Source organism: Linepithema humile, chromosome 2 (genome assembly GCF_040581485.1).
Source record: "Linepithema humile isolate Giens D197 chromosome 2, Lhum_UNIL_v1.0, whole genome shotgun sequence".
In the NCBI taxonomy this organism is placed as follows: domain Eukaryota; kingdom Metazoa; phylum Arthropoda; class Insecta; order Hymenoptera; family Formicidae; genus Linepithema; species Linepithema humile.
The window spans coordinates 22774985-22788883 of NC_090129.1; the positions used below are offsets into that span (position 1 = coordinate 22774985).

At 35.0% G+C, this 13899-nt stretch overlaps 2 protein-coding genes across 10 annotated transcripts in view; one reads left to right on the forward strand and one right to left on the reverse strand.

Moving 5' to 3' along the window:
• The window catches only part of LOC105668862 (lachesin-like), a 201747-nt gene that overhangs the window by 12821 nt on the left and 175027 nt on the right, over positions 1-13899 (forward strand). For 7 of the 8 annotated variants that reach the window (XR_001100181.2, XR_001100182.2, XR_001100183.2 and 4 more), the window contains one exon: positions 5431-5532. The gene's annotated coding sequence lies outside the window, so the exon portion shown is untranslated. Of the gene's footprint in view, positions 1-5169; positions 5262-5430; positions 5533-13899 lie in introns of those variants that run through there. The other variant, XM_012361499.2, reaches the window with a different exon arrangement.
• Positions 223-13603, reverse strand: LOC105668861 (luciferin 4-monooxygenase-like). 2 transcript variants are annotated; one of them, XM_012361492.2, is made up of 7 exons: positions 13469-13603; positions 4403-4556; positions 3581-3788; positions 2942-3272; positions 2458-2752; positions 1157-1721; positions 223-614 (listed from the first exon to the last, which is right to left on the reverse strand). In XM_012361492.2, exons 2-7 carry the CDS (start codon positions 4505-4507, stop codon positions 496-498), a joined length of 1623 nt encoding a protein of 540 aa, XP_012216915.1. In that variant the 5' UTR covers positions 4508-4556; positions 13469-13603; the 3' UTR covers positions 223-495. The 2 variants fall into 2 exon arrangements, with proteins under 2 accessions (XP_012216915.1, XP_012216914.1); XM_012361491.2 differs by having other exon boundaries at positions 13262-13587.

A 13899-nucleotide genomic window follows, 5' to 3' on the forward strand; every position in this document is an offset into this window, starting at 1 on the left:
ACAAAGAAAGAAGTTAGATATTGATGAAGTAGGAGAGCGTGCGTTTCTCGCCGCTCGTTGATGTGTGTAACGCAACAGGTTTCTTCGCTTATTTTCGTAGCACCGCAGGTCGACGCAAGAGTGATATCGCGTAATAACTCGAAACACCCACGTTGTGTGCTGTCCCAATATATTTGAGGGAGAAACTGGGCCACTGTTCGCTCGCATGTAATCGGTCACACGTTAGTTGGCAACAGTTTATTTACAAATTGCTCGGCCAAATTGTTGACAACAAGTTAGAGTAAATTTGTGTAGCTATGACAAGAAAATTCGTGCCACTTACTTTTCTTCGTAATAAAACGTTTGCTAACGTTTGCTAACGTAGTAAAAAATGGCATTTATTAAGCAATTGCCAATCGGCAATATTTTCGCGTATATTTTAATTCGATTGCTTGAATTGCATTAAAGGAGTTTTTTTTATGTGGACACAGTCTATTGGTATATTAATTTATATTATTATAGTTTAGAGATCATAGTTCGAAGTTCGCGACGTAGAATCTTGCCAGTGGGATTCTTGGGTATGGCGTTCACAAAGTGTATTCCACCTCGCAGCCATTTTTGCGGCGACAGTTTCTCTGCAAGATAAATTGAATTGTTGGATTAAAATGTATAGGTCGCCCGTCTTGCGTCTGCTATTAAAATGCAATGTCAAGACGCGGCGCGCGAAATATTTTCACGCTCTCGCTGTGCGATATGTTTAAATTATAGAGACGATGAGGATAACTAACAATTTTGTTACTGACGCAACACGGCATTTAATGTTGTTCCAGCGTCGCTAATAACTAATAATACCGTTAATAATGCAACGCGATGTTTAATGTTGCCACTATTTCATGCGCTCGCTGTTGGAACCATCGTGTTAAACCCGCATTTAGATGTACAATGCGCATTTAGATTTAAATACAATAATGTATTACTAATTTTTAACGCATTATTGCGTTAAATAAAATTTACTAAATTCATTATTTACAATTAAACAGAAGCTTAAATAATAATATACATTGCTTTTGAAAAAAAGTTTCCGCTGTGTAAAAAATTTAAATTTGCAGCGCTTATTTAACCACGATTAACGAATATCTTGATGAGCCTATCAGATAATTCGAAAGAGATCACTTACGTTTGACAAATTCGTGGAGATCTTCGGCGGTGATCGTAGCTCCGGGTTGCCTTGTTACGAAAGCTGCAGGAATCTCCCCGCTGCGTTCGTCAGGTTTGCCGGTGACCGCGGCGTCCTTCACCGCGGGATGCGACAGTAATACCGTTTCTATCTCCGATGGCGAGACTTGGTAGCCTTTGTACTTGATCAGTTCCTTCAGACGATCGACCACGTGTAGCCAGCCCTTGTCGTCGTAGTAGCCGACGTCTCCAGTGTGCAGCCATCCGTCCTGGTCGATGGTCTGCCTGGTAGCTTCAGGATTGTCCCAGTAATACATCATCACTTGCTCCCCCTTAAAGCATATCTCGCCGACTTTACCCGCTTCCAGCGTCTCCTGCGTGTTGACGTCGACTACTTTACTGAGAAAACCGGGTAGAGGCAGTCCTGAGCTTGGATTCTCGTACAATGTCGCACTGTTTTCGTCTTCTTCGCGTGCGCTTATGTTGCTCACTACTGATAGCTCTGTCATGCCGTAGCCATTGCGAATAAACTTTATGCCGATGCGAGCTTTTACTTCAACTACGACCTATGTAGAGCAGAAAGAGAGGTTGTCTCAAAGTTGCATTGGCTTTAAAACTGGTTGCTAATTAATTTAATTCGAATTAGTTTAATTAATTAATCAGAGTTAATGTTGATGATTTGTAGAATAGTAATCTGAAAATGCCATTTAAGGTGTCTTTCATTTAATTACTAAACGATATTATTACGAATGTAGAATAAATTTTATTCAACTTAAGCATTAGCGATTGTATTTTTTTGAAGGCTTTTTTTTTCATTCTCAGCAGTTCTTTAATCTTGACGCGACTGTTTCTCAAATATGCGAGAGATAAAGGCAACGACGGCACTCAAGTGACGCTTAAGTACAGAGGCGTGCTCAGTTTTCGAAACTTTAAATGGTCCCTTTATCCCCGTCCAACCGATAAGAGATCAGTTTCGCATTTTCCGAAAGACGCGATTGCGAACTCGCGAGTGCGGCCTTTTATTTCGTCTTCCTTTCCCTCTTAGTGACTCCGCTAACCGGTTAAACAAAAACGAACGCGGTAAAGTTACTCCTGGGTCCGTGTCTAGTGAAAACGCGACGACTCTCTGAGATTTCCTCCCGCGGTTCTTCGCTCGGTCCTCTCACCGTCGCCGCGACATCGAGGACTCACTTCGGCACTTAGCCTCCCTCTCCCCCGATGGCTTTTCTTGCCGCGATAACTTGGCCGAGGAATCGGCAGGCAGAGAGACGACAAACTTCACAACGACAGAGGAAAACTTACGTCCTTCGAAAGCGGCGCCGCTCCGCAGACGATTTCTCTCACGCTCCGCAAGTCGTATTTCTCTACCAGCGGATGCTTTGCCAGGAACGTCAAAATTGGCGGCACAATCGGTAGATGAGTGATCTTATGCTGCTGGATTAAGGTTAGGAAGAGCTTCGGCTCGAAGGCAGGCATAGTAACGATCAGGCAGTTCGTGTAGATGCATATCAACAATGTGCTGAATGCGTAACCGTGATAAAACGGCAGCAGTATCATATATCTGTCACGTGGCTTTATATCCATGTACTCGGGCTGTCTGTAATTTTAAATTAAACTCGTTATTTTTGTATTACAAAGAAATCTTAATTTAATCAAGTAATAGAACGGCACTTTTTTCGAAGAATGCTGCATTGCGATTAAGTATTTTTATCATAAAAATGCCTTATATTAGCGCATTAAAGTCTATAGATCTATATATATATTAATAGATGTTTGTATAACTCACATTATTTTAGTAACGATTGCCATTAGATTTTTATGAGACAACGTTACTCCTTTCGGCAACCCTGTAGTTCCACTTGAACAAAGAATAGCCACTGGATGTTGACTACTGTCACCAATATCCGTTGCTTTGTATTTTAAGAAGTCTGTAGCTTGTTCGTTATTTAAGATATCTGTTAACGTGCGAACATTTGCCGTGTACGGCTGATCGTCCAGTTCTATTAATTCCACCTTCCACGATAAAGTCGATACGACTTTGGCCAAGAGATTTTCCGTGCGCCGAGATACAAAAATAATCTGCGGCTTTGAAACTTTTAATATATGCTGGAATTCATCTAAATAATAAATATTATGCAATGAGTGTTTAAATTCGGATTAGAATGAATATTTAAATTTGATAAATATTCTATAGATAGTAATTCATATATAATATATTTAAAATGAGAGTGAAAGTTATATAATATTTCATTATTGAATGTAATGCACATCTCTCTCTCTTTTCTCGGATCTCTCAGATTATTAATTATTTTATTTTTATATTTTACGCATGTATAAAATTTGTGATTGATTTTATTATTAGCAAAATGATTGTAAGAATACCACGATAATAATGCACATGTTGAATAATAATATGTTTACTTACATTCTGTGTACATAGGGTTGTACGGCGCAAGTACAGTACCGAGATATAAGCTCGCGCAAGCCGGTATTAACCAATCCACTCGATTTTCAGTTGCAATGGAAATTCTATCACCAATTTTTATCCCGCGTTTTTGCAAAAATTTTGCGAGTTTTATGCTCTTCTCGAGTAATTCTTTGCTTGTCATTTGTTTGCCATTGGACCCGTCTATCTGTAAGAATATAATAGCATTTTCATCATATCGTAACGTTGACGTAATTGTAAGATAAAAAGTTTTTTCCGTAATAAAATTTAGTTTTATACGTTGTGAGAGTCACGCACTCGCCTTTTAAACATATATTAATATGTGAATATCAAGATTATATTTAAAGTTTATATAAAAAATTTAATAATATCTGAATATGCATTTTACATTTAAATTGAAGAAACTGCAATGTAGTTTTCAATTAAATATAACCGAATGATGGAGAAACTATATTACTTTTATAGTTATAAAGTGTATGATAGCTCTTTTATCATAAATTATTATTTAAAATAATACAATATTATTTAAGTTTTCTTTTCTATCATTTAAAAAGCTTGAAAGTAAATTAATATAAAAATACAATGTGGACAGATGAGCTCATAACTAGTCGTTACGAGCGATGCGACAGCGAAAATTCAGAGATAGAATTCACGAAATTTCGCTTTTCGCCTAACGATTAATGCTGATGGAAAAATCTTTTGTTGCTTGACACGTTCTATCATTTCATAGTAAAATTTTGCAGGCGATCGACTCGTAATTGGTAATATCACAGGCACGTATATTGCGATAATGCTACATACTAGCAAGACATGATCGCCGTTCTCGCTCAGCTTGTTTAGCACAGCTTGTCCCATAGATATGGTTGGTGTTGGTCGTTCCAGTCGACGCTCATATATTTTTCCCATTTTTATAACAATGAAACTTGAGTTACAGTCAGAGAAATAATATTTTTATCTGAAACAGAATGTGAGCGTATTTTTTAATTATATTAATTATTACAAATTTAAATTTATTTGGACCTTTTACTAGAAGATAAGAATATTATAGTTTTGTAGTACCACATAAAAATGCTAAAAATACTTTATAAGTTCTAAGTTTTATTTTTTTATTGCAATACATGGAAATCTTTTTTTAGAAATTTCTAAAAAACAAGACAGAAATATATTGCATATATTGCAGATTTATAATTTTTACATTATCGTACAATAACAATATAAAAACGGTAATATAAAAATAATAAATTTAAAAAAATTTTAATTGATTATTTACTTAAAATTATTGTTAAGTAAAAAATGAATTGTAAATTAATAAAAGAATTTGTTTTTAAAATTAAGATCATGAATTATGAGACATCCTACAAGATCTAAAATTTGTTAAAGAGTAAAATTTTCTTAAAAAATAATTTAATTATACACATTTATTTCTCAATTTTATTCTCTCTCTCTCTCTCTCTCTCTCTCTTTCGCAGTTTTTATATATTTATATATATCGTCCGATATTATCGACCGTGTGCTAAATCATAGCATCTTAATCAACAATACCACCATAAGTCGCCGCGAGATCGCAGCGTAGTCGTGCGGATATATTTTGTGGTGTAAAACGTATTTGATTTCGCGGCTCCTGTTTTATTGTAAAAAATTCGCAAATTTACGACAATAGGTATCTCATGTTACATTGTTTGCATGTTCCTTTATCTATTATATCGTTTTATCGTAAAATTGTACTTTTCGCACATGCCGATGCGATAATATTAGCTCGGATTACTGTCTTCTAGAAGAATTCTGTCTTGTAACGTCATAATAACGAATCATTTTTTATCTGCTTCCAGAATCCAGATATCGTAGAAAAATGGAAAGCTTCGCAAAGATGAGAGGATTGAAAGACAAGGAAGGAGATAATCAGGAAGGTGATTGTGATGAAGAAAACTGCGGTGAGTTATAAACATGATATGTTTTGTTCGATATTATACTCATTGCTGTTTATTGCATGGCGTTATGGCTATGGCGCTGTGGTGCGACTTTGCTTGGCGCGAGGCGAGCTATTGTAGCATGCGTTATTTTGAATTTTTTGATCTTATTATGGACGTATTATGGAAGTATTATGGACAAAGTTATTGAAATTTGCAATAACCAAAATATAACAACAATAGTAATAAAAACAAGAAGTTTAACTAAAAGAATTGCAATAATCACAATAATACAATTAAATAGGTTATCTGAAAAAATGTATATATAGGAAAACATTAATTTCTATAAACTTTTTTTAAATATCAATAGTTCTTAAGCAAGTATTTTTTGAAATTACATTTTTTTATAATTTTATACACGTACTTTTCCATATACTTTTTAAAAGATAAAAAGTTTAAAAATATCAAATTTATTCTTAACAAAATATTATATATTTTTTTAGAATTAATTCATTAATTTATAATTTTTCAAAATTATACTTAAAGAAAATATATTATTAAAACAAGATACAATATATTTTTCGTAAAAAATTGAAACAAACTTGATATGTATATATACATTCAAGCAGAGTAGATATAAATGTGTGACTGAAAAACTGACATTCCAAAAAAATTGACAATTATTTTATTTTTATTAGAATGTATAGCACACAGTGTTTCTCTGGCATTCTCAGCTGAATGTTCTTATTGTTAGACATACAGGGTGATGTCAGGCAGAGAGAGAGATGAGAATGCATTCTCTTGAAGCTTAGATGAAGGAAGGGGATAGAGACGCGTGCCACAAGTTCCATGCTGTGGCCATAATCGTGAGGAAAAAGTGTTAGGGAAATTCTGTTAAATATCATCGTTTAAGTTCCTCCGCTTGACTGTCTCCTGCTTAAAATATTTGAAAATATCTTTTTATTTTTATCATATCTGTGGCGTTGTTATATAAATATATGACATGCACAAATATGTGGCGATAGCAAATTTGAATGGAATTTGGAATATTATTATACTTATTATGAATGTTTTTATTATTCCAATTCTTCGGTTGTTGCTTAAAGCGTACATGATGGTTCGATTGAATTAAATTGAATATCGTTTGCGCGCATGAGTTTTATATAATTTGCAAATTTTGCAAGAGAAAAATTGGTAAACCATGAAATTAAACTTTTAATTAGTTATAATATTAAAAGTTTAATTATAAACTGATTGTTACACTATAATATGAGCAATACGTAGAGCAAGAATAAATTAAATTCATAATATAAAAGATTTATTTTGCATGCGAATTCTCAAATAAAGTGTACAAATTATGTACTTATATCATACTTGTTCTACTGAACGGTTCATATATGTGTAAAATGTTCTAAAGGCACTTTAAGTTTTATAGTTAGGTAGCACTTTTTAATCTTAAAAACTTTTGAAGAGCTAAGAAATTCAAGTTCTTCAGCAAAATCTGTACTTTAAAATATATTTAAAAAAATATGAAGTTTAGTACCTAATTTTTATCAAAAGTTTATTTTGATAAAAAAATATGCGATTTTTTATCGTATACTTATTAAAAAATATATATATAATAAATAAACAAACGAAGCAATGGCACGCGCATCGCGGTATGGTTAGATCGCAAGCAAACCGACTTCCGGCGTTCCCCGCGACGTATGCACTCCATCCGCGGGAATGTATGCGACGGTGTGCATCCGGTATCTAGCTGCTCGTCTTCGGGTATTTGCGTGGCGAGTTTGAGGAGAGGATGGGGATGATAGCGGACCGAAGCGCGTTCTCGGGAATCGCTGAAGTGCTGGGGAATCGCTCTTCGGGGTTGGTCTTGTCGTCGACGACATGGACAAGGTTCCGGGGGCGGTTAGGGAAGCTTGGGACGCTATAAGCAGAAGGGATGGTCGAGGGCGCGTGCCACTCTGATTGTAGTAGCCATACTGGGACACTGGAGCTACATACCGACAATTCTTGGTCTCATACGACATGCCTAGACACCCCGGGAATACTTACGACCTCGAAGTTGAAGGCGGCTTACGCGATACCTTCCGAAAATCTCTGCACGGATTACTTTCGTCCTTTCCTCTGTTTCTATGCTTTGAAATTACGTGGGAAAAAAATTTGTGGTGCACTTTATTTAGTTTTATTTATATGTTTTTTGTTGTATCGCTTGGGGGAGCTCGTTTTACTGTAATTTTTTTTATCTTTATATAAGTTGGTTTTAATGTGCCGCGTGTCACACTTTGATTTTACTCTCTTTAAATTTGAACTTTTTACAAATGAGACATAAAATTAACTTTAAATAGAGTATTTATTAATAAATTAAAAGAAAAACAGAAAGTGTTTTTTTTTTAATTTGTAAATTCTTGTTATCATTCAATCACCAAGATATTTAATGTTATATATATGATAATAAAAAGTCGCAACAAATATTTTTCTTACAACTTTGCCTGAAAAAAACTTCAAATTCTTGAAAGATTCTTAAAATAAGATCGGGGATTTAAAAATATTATTTTAATTTATATTCTTGGGAATCAATTCCGTTTTATTATGTTTTCAATCACATCATAGCATAATCCATTTTAAAACCACATTTAAAGTTACGCTGTCGGATATGTTTCGGAAATTTCATGTAGAAAATCGATTGAAAAATTGGGAAGTCGTGTGTTCCGGTAAATTTCTATCGAAAACGTGTGAATGCTCGTTGACGTAAATCCCTCTCGAAGATGACATACCGGTAAGAACAACCATTCTGATCCTCTCGCGAATATCCCCGTGAAATTTTATCGGTATTTCGGCGATTAATCGCAATGAGCGCAAACGGAGCAAAAGAGAGAGAGAGAGAGAGAGAGAGAGAGAGAGAGAGAGGAGGGGGATCGTCTGAGCGACTGCCGATATTATTTCGGAATTCCGAGACACACCCGACTTCCGCCAGAAGCGGCGCTCCGTCGTTCTCCGGAATCGAGCGATTTCGCAGGCTGCTTGCCGCGTAAGGCCGCGACTTAACGGAATTAACGACAGGCTACGCGCTTGGAGGACGCTTTGAGGGCGGCCGCGAGCGAGCGGCGGGAGGGCGGGGGAGGGGCGGCCCGGGGGTGGATTTTGATAACATGTGACTTTATCTGGAATTCCCCGGCGCGCAGGTAGTCTGTTTACTTAAGATAATGGCGAGGCGGAGTGCTTGGGCGTGGATGGAAGCCTGGCGGAGTGGAGGCAAAGGGATATTTCACCAGGCAATGTTGAGTCTCCGCGAGCGAGAGAGCGAACGAACGAGCGGGCGGGTGGGTAAGAGTAGAGAGGAACGGGGAAGGAAGGATGAAAGGGGATGAAGTTGAAGGTTGGCGCGGGGAGGATGGACGGAGCGGCACACGCTCGAGGTGGCGAAGAGGCGCAAGGGTGCTAGAGCGGAGGACAGGAGGGGCAGGGGACGGGAGGGTTGAATGGCGGGCGAGATTCTCTCTCGGCGAGGCTACAAGAACTTCATTTTCCGAGCCATTACGCCCCGTACCACTGCGACCGTCCTAGAAACCCCCTTTACCCCCTTAAATTAATTTATATCGAAATTTTAAATGACACTCATCGGCCCGAGCAATAAATAACGTCGCCGCGACCGCCTGCGGGATTGTGACCCCCCCCCCCGTCCCTCTCCTCCCACCATTTGCCTTCTCTTCGTCGCTTTTTCAACAAACCGTCCGTAGATCCTTCTGTCTACGAAATTCGCCAGCAAAATAGCGTGAAGATGTATCGTGAAAAATTCTGGTCGCGATGCGCTTGTAACGTGTTGTCGACCATCCGCGAATATAATTTACATGACTAAAGTGGACTTAGGTCGCATCAAGTCAAAGTACTATACCGGTTTTTATTTTTTTCTAATTAATAAATTATTTATAATTATTTATAATTTTTTTAAAAGATAATATTTTTTAGCAAAAAGTCAAGATGTAATGTAATACGTGTTTAAAAAATCGTGAAATATCGTTTATTAAATCAAGAGTAGGATCTAACCTACATTTCAAAAATTATTTTCTGTTTAGTTTTATTATCATATAACTGATATTTCTTATCACAGTTTGTTAGAAGAGTTAGATATTGTAAACGTATATGTATCATTAATATAAAATTTATATTTATAATATAAAACATATATTGCAATAATATATAATTTATGTATTTATCGAATTCCGCGAATTTTATAAAATAGATAATTTTTTAAATAATATTTATTTAAATTTAAAATAATGCTTGGAAAATGATATTCTTCAAAGCGTTAATTACAGGTAGAAGTTACAGCTAGCTTTATTTATCACAAATTAAAGGCAGCGCATTTTATGATTTTACGCGAGTTGTTTGATCGTCGATGAAATGCGAAACGCTTTCCGCATCGAAATCGCTCGAGTGCGAAATATCGTCGTAACCGCGAGTGAAGTACAGGTAAAGTGCTCGCTCGGGCGTGTGGAAAATCGGCGATAACTCGGCAGTACTTTGCGCTGACACAGTGACGTATTATAATGGGCCCCTCTTATAATAATCGCCGTAACCGTGACGTTTTGCAGAATTGGTTCTTTCGCACCGGTTCCGCGTGCATAGTTACGCTCGCTTTAGCAGCTTGGTTTCCAACTCGTCTGGTTTCGTCAACGCGGAAATTCGTCGTTGTGAAAACCGCAACTAGAATCATTATTTCTAATGCGAGGATCATGCACGACGATTTTTTGTTAGAAAACTATTCAAACTGTTTTGAATGAGAAATGTTAAGTTTAAAAAAGGAATAGTAATGTGAGCTTTTATCTATCATTTTGTAGCATTTTGTAGCATTTTGTAGAATATTATTTAGAAGAAGAAACGGCGGTTGCATCGGAAATAGTTCTTTTTTATATGTGACTTTTAATTCACTAATAATAATGGCAGTAGAACGCTATATAATAAAATATCAAAGAGTGCGGCCGAGTTCCGCCTCTTTCCATTGAAATTTTCGTACTTTGAATGTTCTAATAAGTGATACATAGAATTGAAGCTTAGGAATATAAAAATCTGAAGTCTCAGTATTATCCTTTTAACCGTTTGGAAGAAAAACGGTTCAAAAGATTGCAATCTTAATAGATGGCCAATGGCTATGGCCAGGATTTTAAAAATAGCTATTTCTAAATCTAAAATATTTTATTTTAATTATAAACGTTAAATAAAAGCAAAAATTGTAGAAAAATCCCGAGAAAAATGGTATAATTGGTCAGATGTAAATATATAATTAGTTATGAAAAGATCTAATAACATATGTAATTTTATATGATCATATAAAATATTACATGTTATCAAATCTTTTCATAACTAATTATATATATATTTACATCTGGTCTATTATATCATTTTTTTCGGGATAATACAAGTTGTTGTTTGAATAAACTTGAACTTGAGTCGAGTGCGATAAGTCGAGTAGATAACGTACAAAAATCATGCTCTAGTTAGTCATCTATTTAAATTACAACCAAACAATTTTGGATCCAAACAATTGAGAGGATAATACCAAGATTTTAGATTTTATTCTATTTATCCTATGCTTCAATTCTACGTATCATTTATTGAAATATTTAAGGTTAAGAAATGGAGGCGAAATGTCTATGGACGCTTGACCGCACTTTTTTTAATCGATATTATTAAATAATAATAGTAAATAATATTAGTATAGCTTTTGGTATTTTACACAACTACACTACACATGTGATCGTTGATTTTGCAACGCCATTTACATTCATGAGCTAAGAGCTACTGTACTAGATTTTGCATAATATCGTTAAACTTTTGTTACCAAGCCATTTTTTTTTCGGTGGATATTAATAATAATCTCGCGGTGAAAAATATCATCTCGCCGGCAATGTAATATCATCGATTTGCATTGTCACGTTCCAACTCGATCGATTTCGCGCAGAGATTCGCAAATGTTTGAAGAGGTCCACGCGATTTTCTGTCAGCGACGTTAACAATCCGCTTTACTTTGGCACGATTGCGTTTACCTGCCCGATGTTTGCGCATAATTATCTTTCACCAACGGTGAAGAGCGATGGGATCGCTTTGGATGCTCGGATGATTGAGAAAACGCTAATGATGCAAAATATTGACGGCGCTTGATGTCCAAGATGTATAGAATACAGTGTTTAATTTAGTTGTTGTAGACATTGTAGTTATGGATACAAAAAAATAATTTAGACAACTACTTCAAAAAATGTTAATTAGTTTTTGGCTTTATAATGTATGTTTACGTCTTCGACTTCTGCATTGATTTCTAATGCAGTCGACTAATGAGACAATTATGATTTAAATTTTATTAAACAATTAAGACATTAATAAGAAATTGAGAAAAATATTAACATTTATTATGAAATCGAGAACTAATTAATATTTTATAGGTAATGTCTAGATATCTTTTTTGTGTAGTAATGTACGATGTACAATCGGCAGTTAAAATCGGCAGTGTATTTTGTACATCTTAGATATCATCTCGGCTTTATTTTTATACAACGGCTTATAATTAATTTGTAGATAGAAGATTAATAATAATTAGTTTTGCGGAATTGAAAGTCAATGAGTATGTTTCATATATGTATAATAATTATAATAATTCAGAACAAAACTATCTCTCATTAATATTATTTTCAAGAATATATTTTAATTAACGTGAAACGTGTAGTTCATAACACATCAAAATTGCAGGGAACTTTATTACGCATTTTGTTATATCTAATTCTACAAACTCTCAAAAAATTTTATTATAAAAAAAATCGAGCGCGAGTCAGCAGTGAATAGCAGTCATGTTCATAAAGTTTGATTATGGTGCATTTTCGATCTGTCTTTTTTTCATTACTCATAGAACGCGAACGCAACGGGATATTCGAAAATTACGACTGAAAGCGAGGAGTGTTTTTCGAGCACGAAATCATTGCACTTATGCGAAGTGCATTCTGGCGAAATGGGAGATTCTTGTCGGATGAAATTTTGTAATCGCATTATGCGAGAGCTCGTCATTCTCGCTCCGAGGCGTACGTCGACAATGTGACGTTTTCAAAGTCGATAATTACATCGCGCTTTTATTCCGATGAATAATGTTCGTCGCGAAATAATCAGAAAAAATTTTAACGCATTCGACTTACTAAAGTCCGACGGATATTTCCATTCACTTTATGAAACACACTTGAGCTGTTAAAGATATTAATATTTATAATTCATATCTTTCGATAACAAATTCTTATGAATTAATTAATCAAGTCGTTTTTATTGTGCGCAAAAAACTTATTTATCATTATGAACATCAATGAAGTATGAAAAGAAATTATTTATCAACATTCTATTGATTTTTGCAAGTTTGGCGGAAATGGATTTATTTCTTGCGAATAAAATTAATTTTATAGTTTGAATTTAGAATAATAATAAAAAGGAAAAACTAGCGAAAAAGACAATTTTTTAATTAATATACGATTCGTAGAATCGACAAAATTTGGGTACATGTTTTAGTAGAAACTTCTTGCATATATAATAAAAAAAGTTACATTATTATTATCTTAAAAATATTAGAGAGAAAATGCATTATCATTATAACATCGATATTTAGGATACACATAATATGCTTTATAGCAAAAACCACATATTTTAGATTTAGCACCATTGCAAAATTATTTTGCGTGGAAATAATTACTATCATAGAAAATAGTAATTATTCTCTTACCAGTCGTTGAGTGTTTGTAATATTCGTCACGAACGGATATGAACGGATCTTCTGAGAGACACTAGCTGAGATAATTTATTCGTGTCGATTTTATCACGTATTATGTAGTTTTTTATTATGAATTTTCATACATACACGATATAATGAGTCTAATTAATAACTAAATTGTCGCTAAGATGCTAATAATACAACATTGAAATCTCGTACCGTTTATTCGTATCAACTCACAACGTTGTCAGACTAACAGTGTCTTTGCATTACACGAAGCACTTCGAGACTGAATGTATCGTGCGTTCGAAAAAAGTATCTCCTACTGCTCGTCGAGGTCAATTGCACTTTATATAATGCGTCCGGTCGCGCGCGTATAAGCCTCTACCCCCCACTCCAATCAGAAGTTGTTCCATCACACTCTGACAATCAATATAAATTACTTTTTTTGAGCTAGTAATTTGCTTCGTTATCGTGCACAGTAATATAACTTGCATTCTGCGATACTCGAATCAAATGTACATTTCTCTGGGGACTTGATAACAGCAGGAACGTAGATAATACAAAGACATAGGATTGATAAAGTGTTTCTGTCTAGAAAGTCATGTTTATTAGTAGCGTGCTTCTTGTAGTTACAAATATTCTAGAAC

What these genes read in the sequence shown, in the direction of transcription:
- LOC105668861 (XM_012361492.2), bottom strand. Translation starts at nt 4,507, where the DNA reads ATGGGAAAAATATATGAGCGTCGACTGGAACGACCAACACCAACCATA. An exon ending in ACGGCGATCATGTCTTGCTA is followed by an intron (nt 3,789 to 4,402) that starts GTATGTAGCATT and finishes ATATTCTTACAG; the next exon opens with ATAGACGGGTCCAATGGCAA. An exon ending in GCAATCGTTACTAAAATAAT is followed by an intron (nt 2,753 to 2,941) that starts GTGAGTTATACA and finishes TTAAAATTACAG; the next exon opens with ACAGCCCGAGTACATGGATA.